General features: G+C 31.1%; 1 protein-coding gene across 1 annotated transcript in view; it reads left to right on the top strand.

Annotated features, from left to right (window-relative positions):
• LOC129808179 (casein kinase I-like) overlaps positions 1-22496 on the top strand; it is a 28875-nt gene extending 6379 nt beyond the window's left edge. Inside the window, exon 3 of the mRNA XM_055857947.1 lies at positions 20166-22496. Within this exon, the coding sequence (XP_055713922.1) occupies positions 20166-20331 (166 nt within the window). The 3' untranslated portion in view covers positions 20332-22496. The remainder of the gene's footprint in view (positions 1-20165) is intronic.
• The last annotated feature ends 294 nt before the right edge of the window (positions 22497-22790 follow it).

The raw sequence follows: 22790 nt of genomic DNA, 5'->3' as shown, positions 1-22790 counted from the left end.
AAAAATTTCGATGCAAAAATAAATCGTAATCCGATGTGACCTTTAGCCACCACAAAGCTCTTACGTATTTTTTTTTTGTTAATAACACCATCGCAAGCAAATTCAACCACGAATGCGGTAAATTGAATTAAAATTGTGTTAATTCTTGCAGCAAGAGTTGTCTAAAATTTTTCTTGCATTGCCTTTTTGCAATTTTTATTTTGGCTGAAGCAATAATAACTTTATGCTTCACTCTTTCTTTTCAAATCTCTTTATTTTCTTAATTGCTCTTTACCTTTTTTTTCAACATAAGACAAATATATATTATAAAATAAAATGTTTCTTATCGTGGGCGCTACATTACAATACCTCTAACCATTAAACAATGTAATATAATATTTCTCTTTCTCAATATTCTTTTTATTTTCGAGAAATAAAAATTTGATGGCAATGGCAAGAAAGAGAAGGAGAAAATAAAAAAGAGATCTGTGATCGAGAGAAACACTTTCGCCCATCGAAATCCTCCATCAATTGAGGCTTCTGGTGAATAAAGAAACTCTTTTTTTCTTCTTCTTCTTTTGCTTTTCTCTCTCACACAAAACTCCCTCTCTTTCATTTAAATATTTCAACTCGTTTTGCTGGGAAAGTGGATTGTTCGTCTTTTGCAAAGTCAAAATTTGCTAATACCCCAACAAGTAACTTTTAGTTCAAAATCAACGCATTTTCACTTGAGCATTAAATGAGTCTCTTCTCCCTTTTTTTCTCTCATCGTAAGCTTTTCTTTATGTTTCTTGTTGAAAAGTTTTGAGCTCTTTTTACTCAGTGATTTGCAAATGTGAACCCTTTACAACACACTTGAAATACTAATGTAAAGGAAGCATAAAACGATAATACTGAGAGAAATTGTAAAAGATCTTCGAATTCTAAGGCTCTTCCACTGTATTCTTTTTTTTACATTAGGGGAGGGTAGGGTCACACTGCTGATTTTTTTTCAAAACTCATTTGCTAAACGAGTGTGAATCATATTCAAACTGACTATCTGAAAACACGAAGAAAATTTGCAAAATAATTATTTTCGTCTTAAAAATATTTATTTTCGAAAGTAATTCATGCGCGAATCTACCCCACCCTTCCCTAATGAAAAATAACACTGTAGAATGGTGGGGGAGTTAGAGAATATTCTAATAACCAAAAAACGAATAAAACATTATCCTCATTTTCAGATAAATATTTAAGCGATAAATCTCTAAATTAGGGTAAAGTGGTACAAGTCGGACAGGGCTTTTTTCTTGATAAAGTACTTCATTTTTATTTGTATATTTTTAATGCTTTAGTTTTATAATTTGTTTCCTTGTGCTTAAAAAAATTAAGTACTGTATTTATCAAGAAAAAATCCCTGTCCAACTTGTATCACTTTACCCTACAGCTCTGACACACCTTTTAGATCATAAAGTCTCCGGAATATCTTTTAGATCAGGAAAATTTCATGAAATTGAAATTCGAATCCCTGTTTCACACCCTTTGTAAATGTCTATCTCATTCTTTCGTACTCTTCTTCTTCTTTTAAATGTCACAACAAATTCAATTTAGCTCAATCGAAATTTACACCTCCTTCTTTGTCAAATGTTTTTCATTCTATCCCACTCTTTCGGACTCTTCTTCTTCTTTAAATAAAAACTACCCGTCAAATCATTGCTCTACCTGCCGATTTTACTCGGATTTTATTTTGAATTTTAACGGTATATTCTAGTACATTCAGAGAAATTCTGTAGATGTGTAGATTTTCAGCAGAATTTCTGCGTAGAAAATCTACAGATTCTCGGCAGAATTTCTCCCTAGAAAATCTGCATAACCTCCATTACTTCACAAAAATATTGTTGATTTATGAAGAAACTGTAGAAGTTATAAAGAAAATGGTATGCTCTGCTTAACAAGCATTACCGAGTACACATTTTATAGATAAGTAAAAAGTTGCGAGCAAAAATAATAATTTCTTAAAAATCGCCAATTGAATGATACAAAAACACGAAATTTAGGTTGACACTCTGCTTGAAGTTTTCACTTCACTACTCCACTTATAACACGGCGTCGCAGAATTCTTTATTTTATATAAACACTGTGATATCACTAAGAATAACTCTATTGAATTTTGCAAACTTCAGTGAAAAATATTCCATCTTTTCTGACACATCTGTCTGGAAAGTCTGGAATGTAGAAAAATCTACAGAAAATCGGCAAAATATCTACAAGAATTCGTCAGAGTATGCACCAGGATTCGTCAGAAAATCTGCAAAAATTTCTGACGAATTTTGTCCCAAGCCCAAATAAAATTCGTAGGAATATCTACAGATTTCTCGGCAGATTTTCGGCAGAGGTGTAGATATTTTCTGCAGAAAACTTAAAGATATCTGACGAAATTATTTGACGGGTAGTTTTAGGACTATTTAGAGGATAAAATAACTTTCAATAGCCAAAAAATTTGTTTTTGTTTTGTGGGACACCGGTGTCCCACTCGTCCTTAAAGGATTAGACCAAATTAAATGGGTTTCAATGCAATTTTCAGTGCAAAAAAATGAGATAAACATATGCAAAACGCGTGAGAAAGAAAGGGATATTAATTTTAATTTCATTTTTTCTTGATCTAAATGTGTTCTAGACGCATTAGGTTTTAAAAATGGATTTACATTCTCCAATAAAGATTTTTAAATTTAAATAATCAAATGTCCTTAGGTTTTTAACCTATTAGTGAAAATGGTAGACATAGGGTTAAGTTTGGAAAGTCGTCCACTTCAAAAACGTTAAAATTTAAATACATCTCAGAGTTGAAAAATAAGTATTTCGTAAAATTGTTCGTAAATGTTTGTAAGTTCCTACTGGGGACTTATGAAATACTTGTAGGTCGTCTAACCCACGAAAAAGTTTGAAAATTTAGTAATTTTTTTCATAAACATTTGTCATCTGTTCGTGGAGTTTTTCCAAACAAACAAAAATGTGCAAATAAATGTTTGTAAAAGAACAAAAAAATGCTCGTCAACTGATCATGCTGCAAACAATTTTTATGTAAAAAGTACAAACATACGGTGCGTTTTGAGCAAATTTTCATCAATTTGCTTTGTTTTCAAGTGGAATTTTCCACATTTTATTTTAAATTTGGTCAATTGCAGTATCAGTGATATTCAAAAGATATTATGTAAGACAAATTGAAGGCGTTAGAGAAAATTCGAGGATTACAATACATGTGATTAGTGCTTTCTGATTTGTGCAGTAATGAAACTAGACTGCTTATGGTATATGTGATTCTTTAATTGCCATTTCGATGTATTTTGAGTAGTTCTCATTTAATATTCCTTGTTTTAAAGTGAAATTCCCCCCTTTCAATTTAAATTGATGGCTGGTCATTTTCGAAATCAGTTATGTCTAAAATATGGTCTGTAACTGTAAGACCATTTGGAAATGTTAGAGAAAATCCGAGGATTACAATAGGTCTAATTATGAGAGAATCACGCCTAACAAAGCACTTTATTGACTGTCAGAATGCAGTGCAAAAATGGTTTTCCAAGTGTCACAAAAACATGTGTTAGAAAAATTGCGTAAAATTGATTTTTTAACGCATGATGCCTCCTACAAATAGTGAAAGCAAGTAGATGAAAGTCCCATCTAAGCAGTTATGCCCTAATTTTTGTGTCGGGTATAATGTTTCCGGGGAAAATGAGGCCTACAGAGGTGGGAAAAAATGGTACGAAGCTGACCAATTCAGGACAGCTTCATTAAAAGTGCCACTACATTTTTATTTTCCTATAGAGGAAAATCGGGAAAATCCAAGCATTTCCAAGAATTTTGTGAGGCAGAATTATGAATCTTAAGTAAGAGATTTTTTGACATATTTGTATAATTGATTCGGTTTGTGTCGTATCCAGTAAAAAAATCTTAAATCTTGGACACTTTTTTCAGTACGAAGCTTCAAAACGTTCCCCTACTTGTGCAAAATGTCTGGAACACGAAATTTCCATAGTGTCTAAAAAAAAACTGAATAACGAAAACAAATATTCCAAACTCAAAGACAAATTGGGAAAAATAAGAGTGTTGTAAAAACAAAATAGGAAAAACGAAGATTTCTGATCCCGATAGAATCCCTCCTCATTCAAGCTTTCGGAGCTTCTGGCGGGTTGTTGAAGAAATGTGCAGCCTGGTGTTGTCTTGATGAAACACAACACTCTTCCTATTGACCAATTCGATGGTTATTGATATATAGGGGAAGGCTTTCAGGCTTCGCATATATTCTGGCTTCGAATACTTCATATTTTTCCCATATTCCTGTAATAAATCTAACTCATTTTTTTTAGGTAATATGTGACTTAAGACTATCTATTATAATATATAATCATAGATTAAAGCTTGAAAACCTTCCCCTACTCTTGCCTTCATTAAAAAAATACTGTTGATACCTTTCTTCTACGATATTTCTTCATCTTTAACATGATTTACTTATTTGTATTAGTTTTATTTTGCTTTTAAATAAATCAATATTAATTTTCTTTGTTTATATCTTGGAAGAGATTTTTGCAAACTTCAATTTATAGAACAATATCTATTCTAATTTTATGAGAATAGTTTCTGATTTATAAGACACAACTTTCAATTGGATTTGTGCGGAAAAGCAATTTATCAAAAATCTTCTTTATCTGGTAGAATCAATATTTTGCAGAAGAAGTATTTATGGTATGCTCTATACTGGAATGATAATAATGTTATCTGATTTTTTTTTAATTGTCTCGTATGTTCTTACGTAAAGAAGTGTCAATTGCATTATATTTACGTAAATAATTAATTCTGAATTTCTATAAAAAATTTATGATTGAGTCGTAATTGTCGAATAATCTTAACTTTCATTGGTCAAGTCAATAAACATTCTCTATGAGATTTCCTTCCAACATTGCAAAATATTATGCATTTTATTGTTTCAAATCTATAGAGAGAGAAAGTAATAAAAGTAATCTCTCTATTTAGAGTTTTATAGATATTTTGATGATACTAGAAGTCAAACGGTTAGAGATAGTAAGTCAGGGGTTTCGGGAAACTTTCAATTATGTCGAACTTAATTTTCTTTTATCCTTTAAGATCTTTAAAAACGATTTTCTGGATATTATGTTAATAATTTTTCTCGTTCAAATTTTCGTCTATTTTTTTTCAAATTTAAATGCTAAAAGAGTTACAGAGAGCCCATTTCTTAACCGATTGGGACAAATTTTGGTTCATTTGAAAGGTCTTTGAATTGCGAACTATTTTTAATTGGTTTTAATCGGTTTCACGTCATGGCCTGATATTAATAAAAAATGGTTTTTTTTCTCCCGGAAGTGGATAGGTATAAAATCTGTTTTATGAATCTCAATGAATTGCTCATGAACACATAAAGATTAGAATGAAAGAGGAAGTTAAAATGACTTTGCTAAATGCTATAACATCTGAGACCGCTGATTTGCTCCATTACTTCACTGAGAAAAAAAGAGGGTGCGATTAACTTTTTTTCCTCATAACTTTAACACTTTTTAGGTGTAAAAATATATCAACATTTTTTAATGTTAATTTTACACTTTTTGAGGGTAAAATCAACATGAAAAAAGGGTAACTAACCCCCAATCCAATACACCTAAAAAGGGTAATATTTACACCGATTTCGGATCAATACTGCAGGGTAAAATTAACATTTCCGGAATGTTATTTTAACTTCTTCGGATTTCTCTCAGTGTTTGACTGATAAACAACTCTACATTGAGAGAAATCCGAAAAAGTTAAAATAACATTCCGGAAATGTTAATTTTACACTGCAGTATTGATCCAAAATCGGTGTAAATATTACCCTTTTTAGGTGTATATGGGGTTAAAGTTACACTTTTTCATGTTATTTTTACCCTTAAAAGGTGTAAAAGTAACATTAAAAAAATGTTGATATATTTTTACACCTAAAAAGTGTCACAGTTATGAGGAAAAAAAGTTAATCGCACCCCGTTTTTTTTCAGTGTAGTCATCCAAATAAATAAAAATAAGACCAATTTTTTGAGCTAAGCATCAAATTGATAAGTTCGAGCATTTCGCGAATGGCCATGGCCACTCCTTTTCTTCTTTGAAGTCATTTGACAATTTTAAGAAACCTATTAAAAGCAGCTATAAAAATTTTGAGAACTGAAAGTAACAGTTTTCGAAGATGTTTATCATATTTCCAAATGAATGATTTTTGATTACTTCCTTTCGTAGCCTTTCCTGTTTCATTTTTCTTGGATACTCTTTGTCACAAAGTATTAGTAATATTTTTCAAATTATCCATTTAGCTGAAATAAATGATCCAAAAAAAAAAGAGAGCACCCCTAAAAAAGCCTTATTTCATGTCCATTGACACAAACCTAATAAAAAAGTATGTCAAAAGCACACGCAAAAGGAGTTAAAATGATTCTTTATTTTTTTGGACTTTCCTCTCCGCCTCTTTCTATCCATACACAAGTGAGAGATGACCCACAAAAATTCTACACTATATACCTTTTCACTGTTTATGTAATCTATATATTCGAAAAAAGTCACAAAGTGTTGTTATTTCACACACAAAAAAAAGCTCTCTGAGCAAGTTTTTGTATAAGGAAGTGTATCAAGTGGCAAAAGAGCAGCAGATTTTTTTTCTAAATTTTTTGAGAACTTTGAACTTCTGATCCACCTACAGAGTATTCTAATTTTGTCCTCTATGAAATATGAATAATTTATGTTAATTCTACAATCTCACTCTTTTTTTTGTTTGTCTGCTTTTGGATGTGGCAGAAAAAAAACCAACTTGGTTTACTCGTGTGATGCTTTTTAGTTTTCTTCAATAAAAAAAGAGCTACCCACATTTCGCACAGTTTCAATAGAGGGAGCATAACTTGTTTAAAAGAAATTATAAAGTTATAAAGCGCATTGGCGCTATCAATATCAACTTGCACTCGTATGGAGTTTTATTCTTTCTCGTTAGTTTTCGATTTTTTCTGCATTACAAGAATTATCCTTTCTGATTAATTGTCCATGAGCGCCATCTGTTAATGGATATCTTTACTTCGTTCCCTATTTAGTGAGTTTTCGAATGTGAGAATCGAAACCAGAACCTCTGCACATCGAAGTTAGAGCTTCATAGAAGCCCATTTAATAAAAATACATTTTAGAAATCCTATAATTAGACGGATGTTGTTCTACTACTTGTCATAATGGAGATTTCATGGTGCAATGGGTAAGAGCGTCGGCCCTTTGGCAGTGAGATCCCTGACTCAGTTTACCCGGTTCAAAAAACTGAGTTGAACTGAACTGATACATATTTATATGTAATAAAACGTATTTGGTGATCTCAATACGATTAATAATAATAATAAAACACATTTTTAAATTGTGCCACTCTGTCTGCAAAAACTAGGACCAAGCAAATGTATTAACGCACTTCCCGGTTTGAACAACTCTTCCTGCTAAAGCAAAGCTTCAGAATCGCTTTAAATTAGAATGAAATTGTTGGAAATCTTAGGAAAAATAATTTAAATTTTCAATACAAAATGGTAGCGGAGTAGTGCGCGGAGTGAGGGTTGACTTTTTTTTGAGGGGATCCGCGGCGAGCAGTAGAACTGGAATAATTTTCATCCGATTGACTTAAAATTTTCAGGGTAGCTGTTTCTACAAAAGTACATAGGATTTTTAATATTGATAAACAATTATATTTATTATAAATAATTATATTCAATTTATTAAACTAAAAGACATTTTTTTCAATTTGCTGCCAAAATTGCAAAAATCAATATTTCCCAATGATTCCCAACTAGAGAATTTATCTAAACAGCTACCTCAGATAGTTAGGTCAGATTCATTAAAGGATTATGAGAAAACATAAAATATTCGAAGCCAGAATGAATGCGAAGCTTAAAAGCCTTCCTCTGCTACCCTAAAGAACATTGATAAACATTGTTTCTACTTCATTCAGCAGTTAAATAACTAATTTTCATGAAAAATTATCTCCAATTGTGTTGATTTTTTTTCAAAAATTCTATCAAAAATGATTTTGATGTATTTTGTTGCAATGTGTAGCTGTTCATTTTTGAAGCAAATTTTTTGCAAAAATAAAAATATCTCGAAGAAGTTTCCTACGCACTATAGACAAATTTTCTTCAAATATATATCTTTTCGTCAAAAATTCCTACACTGAGAATAAAAAGGGGGTGCGATTAACTTTTTTCCTTGTAACTTCAACACTTTTCAGGTGTAAAAAATATCAACATTTTTTAACGTTAATTTTACACCTTTTTAAGTGTAAAATTTACATGAAAAAGGTAACTTTAACCCATAATACACCTAAAAAGCATACTTACACCGATTTCGGATCAATAATGCAGGGTAAAATTAACATGTCCGTAATGTTATTTTAACTTTTTCGAATTTCTCTCAGTGTACCAACGTGTAGACAATCTTTTTGAAAAAGGCTTTGAGGCCTATTTCTGACAGAATTTTCTCATAATGTGTAGTCAGTTTAGGGTAATCTTCATGAATTTTGGCAAATCAGAATCATTCCTCAGAGCTGTGTTCTTTTTTTTATGAAATCATTGACAAGATTTATATTTGCAGTGAGAAATTTTTGTGAAAATGGACCATTTTGAAGTAAGTCTTATCAAAATGCTCCATTTTTATGAATTTTTCTTATGGTCAATGTGTTAAAGTTATTATGGATTCTACACTGAGAAAAAAGAGGGTTTAACACTTTTTAGGTGTAAAAATATATCAACATTTTTTAATGTTAATTTTACACCTTGTTAATAGTAAAATTAACATGAAAAAGGGTACCTGTAACCCCCAATATACCTAAAAAGGGTAATATTTACACCGATTTCCGATCAATAATGCAGGGTAAAATTAACATTTCGGGAATGTTATTTTAACTTTTTCGGATTTCTCTCAGTGTGTACATTGCATTTATTTATGTAACGGTTTAAGGCCTCTGCACACACGGAGCAATTTTCATCAAAAACTTAATTTTTACAGAATTTTGACGTTTTTTACCTACAGTGACTACTGACAGTTTCCTTCAAAAGAGCAATTTTTGACAGAATTTTGAAGTTTTATCTACAACAGTTTTATCAATTTTCTTCACAAAGAGAAATTTTTGATGAAAATTGCTCCCAATGTTATAAAGAGCTTTAAGTAAAACTGTCAAAAGTTCTTCAATATGTCAAATATTGACAGAAATTTTCCATAATGTAGGTACGTTACTGTGAATTTTTCCACAAGAAAAGCACACTTCTGAGGCATATTGACTTTCCTTTTGGCGCAATATAGAAAGAGTGTCTTAAGGCTTCTTTGGACATACACTGGTAAAAATAAAAGGGTCAAATTGACCTTTTCCAAAGGATGGATCATATTTGACTCTTTGAAAGGGTCACCAGGTACCCTTCGAAAGGGTCACGGTTTTGACATCTATTTAATTCCGGAATAAACGAATAAAAAAACAATGAAAAAGTGATCTTTGGTGTTCGCTCAGATGAGAGAAATATGATATCAGTAATAAGTTTACAATAAAACATGATTATTCGTGATAAATGTGCATACTAAATTTCAAGAGATACAAAAGTGAACCTTTCAAAGGGTCAAATACGATCCATCCTTTTCAAAAGGGTCAATTTGACCCTTTTATTTTTACCAGTGTATATTTATAAGTTTCTATTTTATTAAAATGGAGCATTTTAAAGTAATGGGCTCTACACACTAGAGAAATTTATCTCCATATTGAAGAGTTTTTCCTACAGTAACGTAAGAAATTTCCTTCAATATGGACATAAATATCTCTAGTATGTAGAGGCTATAAGTATCTTGCTTCTATATACGTCAATTGTTTCAAAATGCATAAAATTGCTCCGTTTTGATGAACATTTCTCACATGAGTGCGAGACATTTTTATAATTCGTTTTTGCAACTCTGAATTTGCGCCTCTAATCGTCGACCTTTTGCACAAACTTGTATGGTCTCTACAAATGGGAAGCAATTTTAGGCAAAAGTTTCTTTTTTTTTTTAAATTTGCCATTTTCGCTTCAGAAATAGTGGAAATTTCCTTTGAAAAAGTATTTTTACAAAAATTGTTCCCAATGTGTAGAAGATTTTAGGAACCGTACTGCATTTAAACGAATTCTCCAAGGGAAACTGTTAAAAAGGAAAAAAAAAATACTGAGAGAGACAAAGGCTATTGGGCAATGAGGAATGATTGCAGAAAAATCACAGTTCGCTAAAAATAATTGATGCCCCTGCTATTGAAACCGTGCGATTTTCTCCATGATTTTCGTCATCATTTTGGACACGAGGCACATTGCGAATAATGTGCGTAATTGCGTCATTGAGTCTCCCCTTCGCTCGTTCTCATTGTACACTGGTACAAAATATTTACGCACTGCTGGCAAAGACATCGGCTCTAAAAATAGGTCAATGTCAGACGGGAAAGTATATTCGTGTGACGTCACTCTTATGGGTTTTGACCCACTTCATGTCGTTCCTTTCGCTCCATTTTCCAGTCCTTAATTTAAAAGGACACTCAATATTTCTTTTTTTCTGCAAAAAAGTGAAAGAAAAATAGAAGTACAATCACCAAATATAGTGGTTTTTTTTATTGCAAATGAATAAAAGATCAAGTGATTTGTTGAATAAAAACGGGCAATTGAGATAAAATAAATCGCTTCATTGCTTATTTTCTCTCTCAAAAACTTGCCTCCGTGTCTCTCTCGGTGATTCTTCTTTTTTATTCACCACAACTCTCGTGAACAAGACAATTATTACGGTTTTTTTTTATCTCATCTACCATTTATGTTGGTATATAGATGCACAAGAAAAAATACACTTAAGTGTTGTATGATACAAAAAGCGAATGATAAACCTAGCTGAGCTTGTAAAAGGTGAGATTCTTAATTTGAGTTTTAATTAGTCGGGGATTTATTTAAAAATTTTAATTACTTTTCTTCAAACAATCAGATTGACACGCAAGCATTGCTTAAGATGAAGGCATTAGCTTGCAATATCTATTTTTTTTTAGATTCTTAGGAAATTTATTTTCAATAACTTCAGTTGGTTTCTGTTGAGTATCGGGTATTTAAAAATATACAGTAAATATTACATATATGTCCAAAACTGCCCCAGGCTTGCCTGCATTTCGTAAACCTGTAGATAATTTCAAGACCTTTCCAAAATAGTAAAATTTCACTAAATCGGATAATTAGTTTGCTCAGAATGGCAAATTTACTAGAAAAAAATGAAAAATTTTGTTTCAGAAATTAAATCCTGAATTTTTTTTTTTAAATAATTCTTTTTGGGAAATTAGTCATATAACTTGTTATTCTTACAATTTATTTAACTAATATTGGGAGATTTTCAGGCTTCGCACATACTCTGGCTTCGAGAACTTCATATTTTTCCCATATTCTTTTAATGAATCTGACCGATCTGACCTATGGCTATATATTTTAATAGCTAGTCTTAAGTCACACATTTCCTGAAAAAATAGATTAGATTCATTAAAGGAATATGGAAAAAAACGAAATGTACGAAGTCAGAGTGCGTGCAAAGCCGAAAGCCTTCTCCTATATTTAGATATTATTAATACAAAACAAATAATAACTTCACTGAGAAAAAAAAGAAGGTGCGTTTAACTTTTTTTCCTCGTAACTTTAACACTTTTTAGGTGTGAAAATATAGCAACATTTTTTAATGTTAATTTTACACCTTTTTCAGTGTAAAATTAACATGAAAAAGGGTAATTTTAACCCCTAATGCACCTAAAAAGGGTTATATTTACACCGATTTCGGATCAATAATGCAGGGTAAAATTAACATTTCCGGAATGTTATTTTAACTTTTTCGGATTTCTCTCAGTGTTCTATTTTGTTAACATGTATTTAACATTCCAATTTGAGTTAGTAAGGCCATTTACACCGCCGCATTAGATTAAGATTGAATTGTCCCAAAGAATTTGATTGTTGGCGGGATTTTCTAAGGTTCGAAACCATTGCTCAAGACTTGTGGTTAGGATTATTAATTATATTTTTGCAGAATAATTAGTTTCAATTATTAACTCTTTATTATTAACGATTGACTCTTATATCGTTAAAGAAAACTGAAAAAGATTACAAACATTATGTTGCTTTGCCACAAAAAAAACATTAAATGAGGTTAGATTGAACGTCAAGTGCTACACCGAATTTTTCCGATTAAATTTAATACAATACCATACAAGCAGTCGTATTAAATTTACTGCTTACATCGAGATTACATTGTACCTTCTCGGGATTTTGGTTTTTAAGATTTGAACTGGAATCCTTTCGTACGATAATTATTCAAGTACAGATCGAATACTTTCTGTACATAACCTCACATTTTATGTTTTTAATTCTACAATCCGGAAATTTTTAGGAGTACAGGGAGTTCTGCTTTCAAAGAATTTTTTGGGACCGGAAAAAGCCCGTGAATTCACTCCACTGATACAGAAAAATTGCATACCCACAGGGGAAGTCTTTGGAAGAAGTTACAGAAATGCCGTGATGTGTGTAAAATATTTTAGCGCCAATTTTTCGGACTGTTTTCAGCGATAACGGTTCATAAGAAATACATTTGAAATTTACCGCGTGAAAAAATTTGCTTACATTCAGGGGAAATTCAAAAATTATTTTATAAATGAGCTCCCCAATAGTAGGCAATTCATATCAAATTCTTTCAATCCGTTTTCACTTAAGCCGGAACTCACTGTAATAAGTTTGAAAAACTACATTGAGGGCAAGCAGTATGTTAAATTACTTCTTTTTCAGATTTAAATAATGGTAAAATGGTGGTTTTTCTTTCCCATTAAATATCCGGGGTAGATCCGAACGCTTCTTGGGGTAGATTTGCACACCTCTTTTTCAATCCTTTAAAGTAATTTTGAACATTTTTCAATGTTTTAAATATTTTGGGAAGTATTAAAGTGTTTTAATTTCTGAAAAAAAAAGATTTCAATGTTAACAATGAATAAATAATTAAATAAATGCAAATCAAACGCATTTTATGATTGATTTTACATTAATTTTGAAAACTTTTGATTTCTTTTCATATTCAGCGTCCAAAAACGCGTCCTGCGATTTTTTTTTCATTTTTAGATATGATATATAGGGATTACCCAGGTGGACAATTAACCATATGTTAAAAAGTAGGTGAGATTATTAAGAATCTCACCTAATGCCGTTGAATTATTCCTATTAACGGTTTTTCAAGGTCGAAGGTTAAAAAAGGCTCCTGAGAGCGCATTTATGAGGCGAATGAGGTCATGTTTGGCCTCGTTGGTAAGGTCTTGGAATTTCCGACAAAACTGAACCGGTTCCAATCGGTTTTGAGCGGGTAATGAACCGTTTCATAACCGATAACTTAGTTTTACTCGAAATTAAATTATATTATCCTAAGTTATTTTGAGCAATGTTTTGAGTGATTTATAAATCCGTTCCAATCGGTTGTAAACCGGTAATGAATCGGTTATGAAACGAGAAGTAATTTTTGTCTGAAAATCAATTTTATTACTCTTAAAATTATTTTATGGGATGTTTCGAGTGATTTACAAATCGGTTTAAATCGGTTGAGAACCGGTAAACGGTAGATGATACGAAAGTACTTTTGAGTATCCAAGTCATGAGTTTGAGCACTTCGCAAAGACTGGGACGCTTTGCCAGCCTTTTTTTCGAGTCATAAAAAATACTCAACTTATTTTTGTGAGAAAACTGCATGTTCGATAGTGCCCCCAAGCCCTCTATTCTAATTAAAATATTCAGGGAAGTCATATTCATTAGGTTTTTAATTCAAAATTTTATTGTCCACTCAATTAAAAGAAGAATTCTTTGCAAATAACTCTCAAGTGGTGTTACTTCAATATTTTACGAATTGCTGTTCCGTCATATTTTATTGTTGTCTAAATATATAAAAGGTGGTCAGATTCAGTAAAGTGAGCCACTGTGTTTTTTCTTTGTTCACCTTAATCCAACCCAAGAAAAAAAACTTCCAGTAGGTAAAAAAAAACAATTCCGTATACAATTTAATTTGAGAGAAGAAAAAGAAACAGAATTCACTTGAATTTTCAATTCGTATTAATGCAGAACTTGAGTTACTTGCGCAATTTTATTTTCAGTCTTTTACATAATGTACCACACATTGGATGAATTCATGTCCTTCTACCCAATTTACATGGAAATTTGCTGAATTTCTTGCAAATTGAAACATTAGTTGATTTTTTCCCTGTTGTTCCTTTGATATCTTGATGATGAAAAATTATTATTTGCAAAATTAATTTATTAGGTGAATGGAGTGAGCATAAAAATTATGCCACTATTTTCATACGAATTTTCACAATGAAAAAATTATTTGTGGTATATAATAACACCTCCAATGCTGACTTTCCATCGATTTATGTGGATCATGCACATTATGTTCTTGAGATTATTCGCTTTCCATGGTGTTATTGAATTTTCGCAAATATAAGATTGCAAAAAGGCTTGTTTGGTGCACCAAGTTAATATTTTGTAAACATTCTACGCGAGAGGAAAATAAAAATTAGGAATGGTTTAAAATAGCTTGAATTATTGCTTTAACAACACAGAGTGTTCTGGATATTCTGCTACAAATAATTAAACTTAGACTTTGCCTCTCAAAAAAAGCAAGAAACAGTTGCTTGCTATCAGCCTTTTCATTTTAATGGAATTCTCACGTTACGGATGAGTCTGGAAAAGAACTTGTCTCACTCTAAACAAAAATATGGGACGATTATAAACAAATTCTAAAATGACCATAACTTCCGTTCTAATTGCCGGAATTGGATCATCGACTGCACATATTAAAAGTTTTATAAAACGTTAACCCTTAAGTAACATCTGGTATATCGCAATTTCTTGCGACTATAACTCTAAGGACTTTTAAAATTGAAAAATTCGTTTTAGTGTAAATGTCCTAATTCAAAACCATTTCCAGACGCTTTAACTTTGACAGAAGATTCAACACATTAAGTTCATATTTTTTCTGAAGAGAATTACATAAATTTGCCCCTTGACACTTCTAGAATGTTACTGTTTAGTGAAAATTCTTTAAATATAATTTGAAAACTTCTTAAATACAAGAAAAATACGCGAGCGTAAAATGCTTCTATTGAAAAAAAATTGATTCAAATGGAGACAAGGGAAATTTTCTAATTGGAGACAAACAGTGTAAGTGAAACCGCAACGAAAGGCTTCCAAAACCTTGTTGAGTTGCTCTTGAGTGCAGGACTTGTTCTTATTCCTGGTTTTTGCTCCTTTCTCATCTAAAAAAAAATTTAAAAAAAATCTCTCCGAAAAAAAATCATATTTCCGGGGTTTCCTATTGAAGCATTTGCAGACACTTCAGAAAAACCCTTTTTTTTACGAAATAGGTAATTATTTCATTTGAAAACTTCACGTACCGTTAGCGATAAAGATTAGCACTTAATTTAACTAAAATTAGCCAAAAATATGACATAAATGTTAAACAAAATGAATAAACAATAATCACCTCATTGTGTTTTTTATTGGAAAACATGGCAAATCGATAAAAAATTCGATGGTGAAAAGGTACACTTTTAATTTTTCTGACTGAGAAATTAACAAATTAAAATTTGTGAATATGAATGGATTTTCGCTTTATTTGGAGCAAAATTAACTAAATAATGAAACTGAGGTATAGAAAATATATAAATATAGCAATTTAGTACTGTATTTATCATGAAAACAGTGACGTTTCCATTTGAACTAGCGAAAAATTTCCATTTGGAGCTGATTTTGAATTAGCTTAATTTATCCTATTTCGGCCATCTCGATTCTCATAGTTTCATGTCCTTCCAGAATTTTTCCAAAGTCTTTTCCACATCATCTTGTTCGTTGAATCAACATTTTTTGCATTGTATGATCTCTAGAGTATGGAAAAACTAAAAATTCATGGAAATTTGAGGAATAAAACGAGTGGCCGAAATTGTAAGCTGGCCGGAATTTGGTACACTTACTCAATCTTTGGTTCTAATTGTCAGAATTTGAAAAACTTTGCTGTTTTGGAAAGTTTTCGTGCAGTTCTACAACTATTCTAACACCCTACCTTTAATCCAATTTAATCGAAGACACGATTAATTGAAAAATCGATTTTCGAAATTTCGATGTCGAATAGTTTGAAAACCAGACGACGGTTTTTCATTATTGTGGTGTTTATGAACCAATTGCTATGAAAATTTAGTGTATTGTTTTTTTGATCGAAATCTTTCTAACGATGGGTCCCATCTGTTTCTACACCAACACACTATCTCGCCCCTTACTTAGAAATCGACGCCAGCCGAATTTTAGCCGCTCTATAACTATATTTTTAGTTTGTTAAATTATTATTTATAGTGTAAAAACAAAAGGATCATATGAGGATGATTTTTGAAGAATTGAAAGGTTCAGCAGTATCTCTTGAAATTTTCTATGCATATTTATCACGATAAAATATATATTATCGCATACACTTATTACCCACAAAAGATTTATCTCATCTGAGCGAAGTCCACAAATGGCTTTTTCATTGCTATTCATTTATTATGTAGTAATACACGTCACAAATTGATATTTTGAAAGGATCCTGTATTATCCTTTAATTTTTGCCCTAGTTTAAGGGCCTTACTATATTCAAATGGACCGGACTCTATCTCTAATGTTTATTAACCGATTTCAATGAACTTATTTTCTCTTGTTGGCCTTCCCTACTCAGACTATTAAATATAGAAAATGACCAGTGATAAGCCTAGATAAGCTTATGGCAGCTAAGATTCTTTACAAGTCACTTGAAATGTGTGCAACTCCGAATGTGTAAAAATTCGATTGTGAGTTGAATTTTGGGGATAAAGAATCGCGTCGAGGCAATTTTATCCATTTCGATCAACAAGAACAGTGCGCTCGGCGCGATTCTTTATCCTCAAAATTCAACTCACAATAGAATTTTTACACCTTTAAAGAATCTCAACTAGGCGAGACCGGGGAGGTTTGGGACAGGGGTAGTGTAGGACAAGGCGATTTTTTCATTATTTTTTTTTTAATAAAGGGGATTTAAGCACTGCTCAATCGTAAGAAATATTAAGATGTATCTTGACTAAAAGAATGGATATCCTCAGTTTTATTGTTTTAATTCTATGAACACTTGTTTAAAAATTGATAAAAATCGTATTTTTTGACGTCTCAGTTTTCCTTTTTTGTATTTTATATCAGCGATATATAATCAAAACTTTTTTATCTCATTAGGTAGCAGTATAATCTGGGAACATATTTTTATAAAAGTTTTAGAGATTATACGCTCTTGTTTTTTCCTTAAAGGTTTTAAATACCAAAACTACACACGGGGATGTTTGGGACACCTGAAAGGGGATGAATGGGACGTTGATTTTCGACGCGATTGTAGGTGGTGTGCAATTGTTTATTGTCAAAAAGAAGAGTAATGTCCAGTTTCTACTGAAAATCTCCCTTTTGTGCAAACTTTACCAGTGGAGCAGATTTCTCTAACAAAGTACGAGGACAATTAAACCATCAAAGTCATGGGAATTAATAATTTCTTCTCAAAGGATATACGATCTTTGCCCAATCTCGTTAAAAACTATTTTCTCGAAAATTTCTCAAACAATATCCTCTACAATTTTCACAAGTTTCTCCAGGCGAGAGCTAATTCAGAGAAATAATGAAAAAACAGGTACCATGCAGTTGTTGTAAAATCAAACAGGAATCCGTCAATGAGTTCAAAACTAAAAGTGTTAAGAGAAACAACTAGCATGACGAATTCGATGATCATGATTGCAATATTAAGAATAAAAAAAGCAAAGAAAGGTAGACGGAAAATAAGAAGAAAATAATTTAAATAATTGATTGACAATAAATGAATCTACAATAGGGGAAATGCTCATAATTTTGTCCAGATTCATATTTTGGACACTTTGAGGATAACATTGGACACTAAAAATAAATTGATTAAAATGATGGATTTTTATTCCAATATTTGATGAATAATGAATTCTATCTAAATATTTGTTCTTTTTGGAAGATTTTAACACTAAATACGTTAAAATTTGAATATGATTTGAGTTGAAATTGCTTTGTTGAAAATTCAGTGTGAGCAATTGCTTACGAGAAATATGACAGAACTTCGTGGCTTACTTCAGTCTTATTTAGTTTTGGTGAAGTACTAACAAAGTTTGTTCGCTGTTTTTGAGTGATATTATTGAATATTCATTGAATATTGTGTTGATTCACGTTACTGATGATTTGTACATTTGACCTGAAGTGAGATTTGCCTTGTGAATTATATTTTTCGTGTGAAAAATGGGAAATTTTTTAAGACATTCACCAGTGAGGTGATGATTCTTATTTTGGACAGGTGTTTTTCTCACGAAATTTCGTGAAGTTTTAGCTTTTGTGATGACTAGGTTGGACAAATGCCTGGAGAAACAAAGGAGCATCATCTCTACGAAAGAGATGTAGCGAGAAATGCCTTGAAAGGCTCCCGGAAAGGTCAGGGAATGAGCGAATCCGCACGTACTTGGAGTATCGAAGTCAACTCACTTTAATTAATGATATGGAAAGTTTCCGGGCTTCTGTGACATTCTACGTTTCCCTTACATGAACAGGAAGAGGACTTGGTAAGATTGGTTCATCAAATGAAGAACAATGGGCATCCTATTGAGGCGGATTAGCTGTCCAAATTTACAGACAAGTTGGACAAATTAATAAACAAGTTGTCCAAAATAAGAGCCAAAGTCACCTCTACATATCAATTCATTTTTAAACGTATTAAAACTAATTATAATAAAAATAAGACGATAAATAGCTTGCTAAGTTTCTAAACAACCCTTCTGAAAAGAGAGTAACAAGAAATGTCAATTAGTATTGAAAATATCGCACTTCAAACTTGGAACTTCGATGCTTATAAGCAGACTGACCAAAATTATGAGCACTTCCCCAACAAATAAAATTGATATTAATTTCTAAGTATGAAATAAAAGATGAAACATTTTTATTTCTATCAGAAATATTGTTAATCTAGTATTTAATTAACGTGCTCCAGTAATGCAAATTATGAGAGAAAAAATGCGTCCCATACTGTCCCATATCGAGGAGGTTTGGGACAAAGCGTCAAGTTAAATGTTTTATTTTCTCCAAGAAAACTCAGCTGTTTTCCAAGTTCTATCGAGTACTTTTTATAAAGTCAATACCCATAAGAATCCTATAGACCGCATAAAATTGTAATAAACTATCGTGATTTTTTGCAATAGTGTCTCGAAGTAAATACATGAAAAGTGTCCCAAACCTCCCCGGTCTTCTCTACCATAACCTTATCTGGGTTTATCACAGATTTTTTGGGTCTAGGTCGAAATTTGGAATAGCTATAATTTCGAAAAGCGAAAACCCCGAATGATAGCAAGAATCCCAAATCCTTAAGAATCCCAAGAATCCCAAATCCTGTCCCAGTTACAGTAAACTCTCGCTAATTCGGTTCTTTTAAGATCAGGCTGCTTTTTAATTCGTGCGGCATTAAAATAAAACAAAATAATTTTTATCTTAATTATGTCGTGATTTTTCATTATTGAGACTTTTTCACAGTTAGACGTCCGATTTTTTTTGTTAATTCGAGTGACATTCCAGTCCGAAATGCCCGAATTTAAGAGAGTCTACTGTACTTCAACGATTCAATACATTCAATATGAGTTTGCTATAAGACAAAGGGGAATTTTCCGTGTTCTCGGAAATAATTTCGCACCTTTCAGGATCGTGGTTTGTTACAGGCAACGTTAGCTGACATCGAAAGTTTACGAAATTTCGATGTCGAATATTTCGAAATCCTTAGAGGAAATTTTTAGTAATCGGCTGGCCATCCATATTCCATGTCGTCTGAAAAGAGTTAAAAATAGGCTCATATTTCTAAATTACGTTTTGAGCTTGAGCTAAATTAATTGACACAATCAGGAATTGTTAGTCCAATATTCTGCGGAATTGCAAGTGATGAGATAACGTGACCCGTTTTTTTTGTGGATTTTTCTTTGAAATTTATCAATTGTGTATTTTTTTTTTGTGAAGTGTGGAAATTGATGAATCACTTTGAGTAATTTGCGCTTGACTTTCTCTCTGCAGAATTTTGTTCCGCACGCTGAATCATCAGTACGATTACACCTTCGACTGGACAATGCTGAAACAGAGGGGACTGGGTCAGCCGGGCAATGCAATAGCGCACGGAAACCTGGAAAATCGGGCTGATGGCCGGGAAAAGGAGAAACAACAAGCGACGGATCTCAAATAAAAAAAAATAAAAACCGGGGACTGTGGAGAAAAAAATCAGCGAGGAATAATTTAAACAACAAAAAAATGATAAATTTAATGAATTGAAGCCAGGCTATCTTTATTTCTTATATAAAGAAATTTTACAGACAAAAAAAATATAATGAATAAATAGGGTGTGAAAAGAATTAAGAAAAAAAATAATTTCCTACTAAAGTGAAGGAGAGTTTTAAGAAAATGAAAAAAAAATTAAAAGAATGATGAAAACAATAGTAAACTATTTAAGGGGAATTAATAAAGGAGAAAAAATATTTAGTTCATTTAGAAGTTGACGTAATAAAACATTCGCAATTTTGTCAAGATAAAGGAGATTTTTTTTTTGAAAACAAAAACAAAAGAAATAGTTCAGCGAAAAGAGAAAATAGAATATTTGTGTAAATTTAGGAAATAGAGATGAAAAAAAAAACAAATTATGTAATTTTAATAGAATTCATGTTAGTTTCTTTGCTCTTTTGTAATTTTTTTTTTTGGAAGGACATTAGGACTCTTTGTTTCTAAAAAAGAACATGCTAAAGGAAATATATATTTAAATAAAAAAAATGGAATAAAACAGTTTAAATATTTAAGAGAAAAATGAGTTTATTTTAATACTTATAATTATTACAATTAAATAGAAAAAAAAAGAAAATGTATTGAGAAGTAGAAAGTATAACTTCCATTAATCCATCAGCTCACAAAATCGTAAGAGGAATTAGATTTGAGAATTTTGAAGAAAAAAAAAAACAATAGAATAAATAAAACATTAAAATGAGTGAAATATTGAAAAAACAAAAATTAGAAAATTCATTTTGCTGAGAAATTATTTAAAAAATCATTTTCATTGAATTTTTTTTCCTAAATAAAAAGAAAATGGTAATTTTTTGTGGCTAATTCTAGATTGTAATTGGAAGAATTACAAAATTTATTGAGTTAGTAAAAATCATTTTTATTCTAAAAAAAATATATATTGTCATTTTAATGTTTATTTTTTTTATAACATAAAATAATATTTGAATAATTCATACACACGAACATAAACACATTTACACAAAAAAAACCTGCACCTTCTCGATGTAAAATGCTTTTATAAAGAGTGGAAAAACAATGGTGAAAATCAACAAGAATTAAATAAATAAAAATAATAATTTGGTAAACACATTTTGTTTTATTTTATTTGACTTGAAAAACACTTGACACAAAAGAAAATTGAGTGAAAAGAAATATTTAAAAAAAGAACAATATGTAAATAATTCACAAATAAAATGATTTAACAAAAAAAAAGTTTGATGAGAAATGTAAAATTAGTGGAGAAAAATTTGAAAAAAAAGGAAAAATAGAGGATTTTGAGGGTGAAAATCACTTGGCATTTTTTCCATCGCTCCCCCTCTGATGAACACAACACAACAAAAACTTGATAAAGAAAAAAGTATATTAAGAAATTATATAATAATCATATGAAATATGTAGTTATATATTATATACGACTAAAAATGAAATATTATATAAAAAAGAAGAAAAAGTATATGATGATACAAAGAAGAAAAAAAAAAACAAATTTACAATATGTGAGAAGATTTATTCAACAAGAAAAAAATATAATATGAACGAAAAATGTTTATTTTTTAATTTTTAAGACATCTTTTTTTTTCTTAAAAAAAGAACAACCTTTCCATTGAACACCTAATTTTTTTGTAATGAGGACCCCCTTTGAAAACTCCTGCTTCATTGATTTTTTTTGTTGATAAATAATTTTTCTATTTTGCTTTTTCTTCCAATTTATTTTCAAAACGACAAAATGCTTGAAAAAGAAAAAAAGCAGGAAAAATGACAAGAAGAGCAACTATAAGAATTTAGTCAATTAATTAATGGGAGAGCGTTTGCATAGCAAAAAAAAAACCTTTTTAAAATACTGTCGATGGACATGCATGAATTTCTTAAGAAAAAAACAAACAAAAAAAAAGATGAATTTTTTGAAGAAAGAACTGAAGGAGTTATATCAAGTAGAATCCAATTTTATCACCTTTTCGTTTCTCTGCGTTATTTAGGCACTCATATTCAATATCATTTATTTCCCTTTTGTAATTTTAGTTTCAGATTATTCAGTTATTTGTATTATCTCGATTAAAGAAATATAATATCTGAATACGAGATTGTTCCATTGTCTTTTCTTTCTTCTGGGAATGATGAATCCGAGGACGAATGTACTGTTTTAACGGTTTTTTTTTTCAAAGTAGAAGCATCAACCCAGTGGGCAATGTGAAGGTCGAAATGGAATTAATTTGTATACCATACGTATGCATTGGAAGGTAAGTGATTACACCAGTCCGCTCAAAAAGCATTTTCTTCAATTCAATTTCAATTTACAGTAGACTCTCTCAAATTCGGGCATATAGGACCGAAATGTCAGCCGAATTAGACAGAAATTCGGGCGACAAACTTTTT

The sequence above is a fragment of the Phlebotomus papatasi genome, chromosome 3, assembly GCF_024763615.1.
Source record: "Phlebotomus papatasi isolate M1 chromosome 3, Ppap_2.1, whole genome shotgun sequence".
Classification (NCBI taxonomy): Eukaryota; Metazoa; Arthropoda; class Insecta; order Diptera; family Psychodidae; genus Phlebotomus; species Phlebotomus papatasi.
This window is presented reverse-complemented; position numbering and strand designations above follow the sequence as displayed.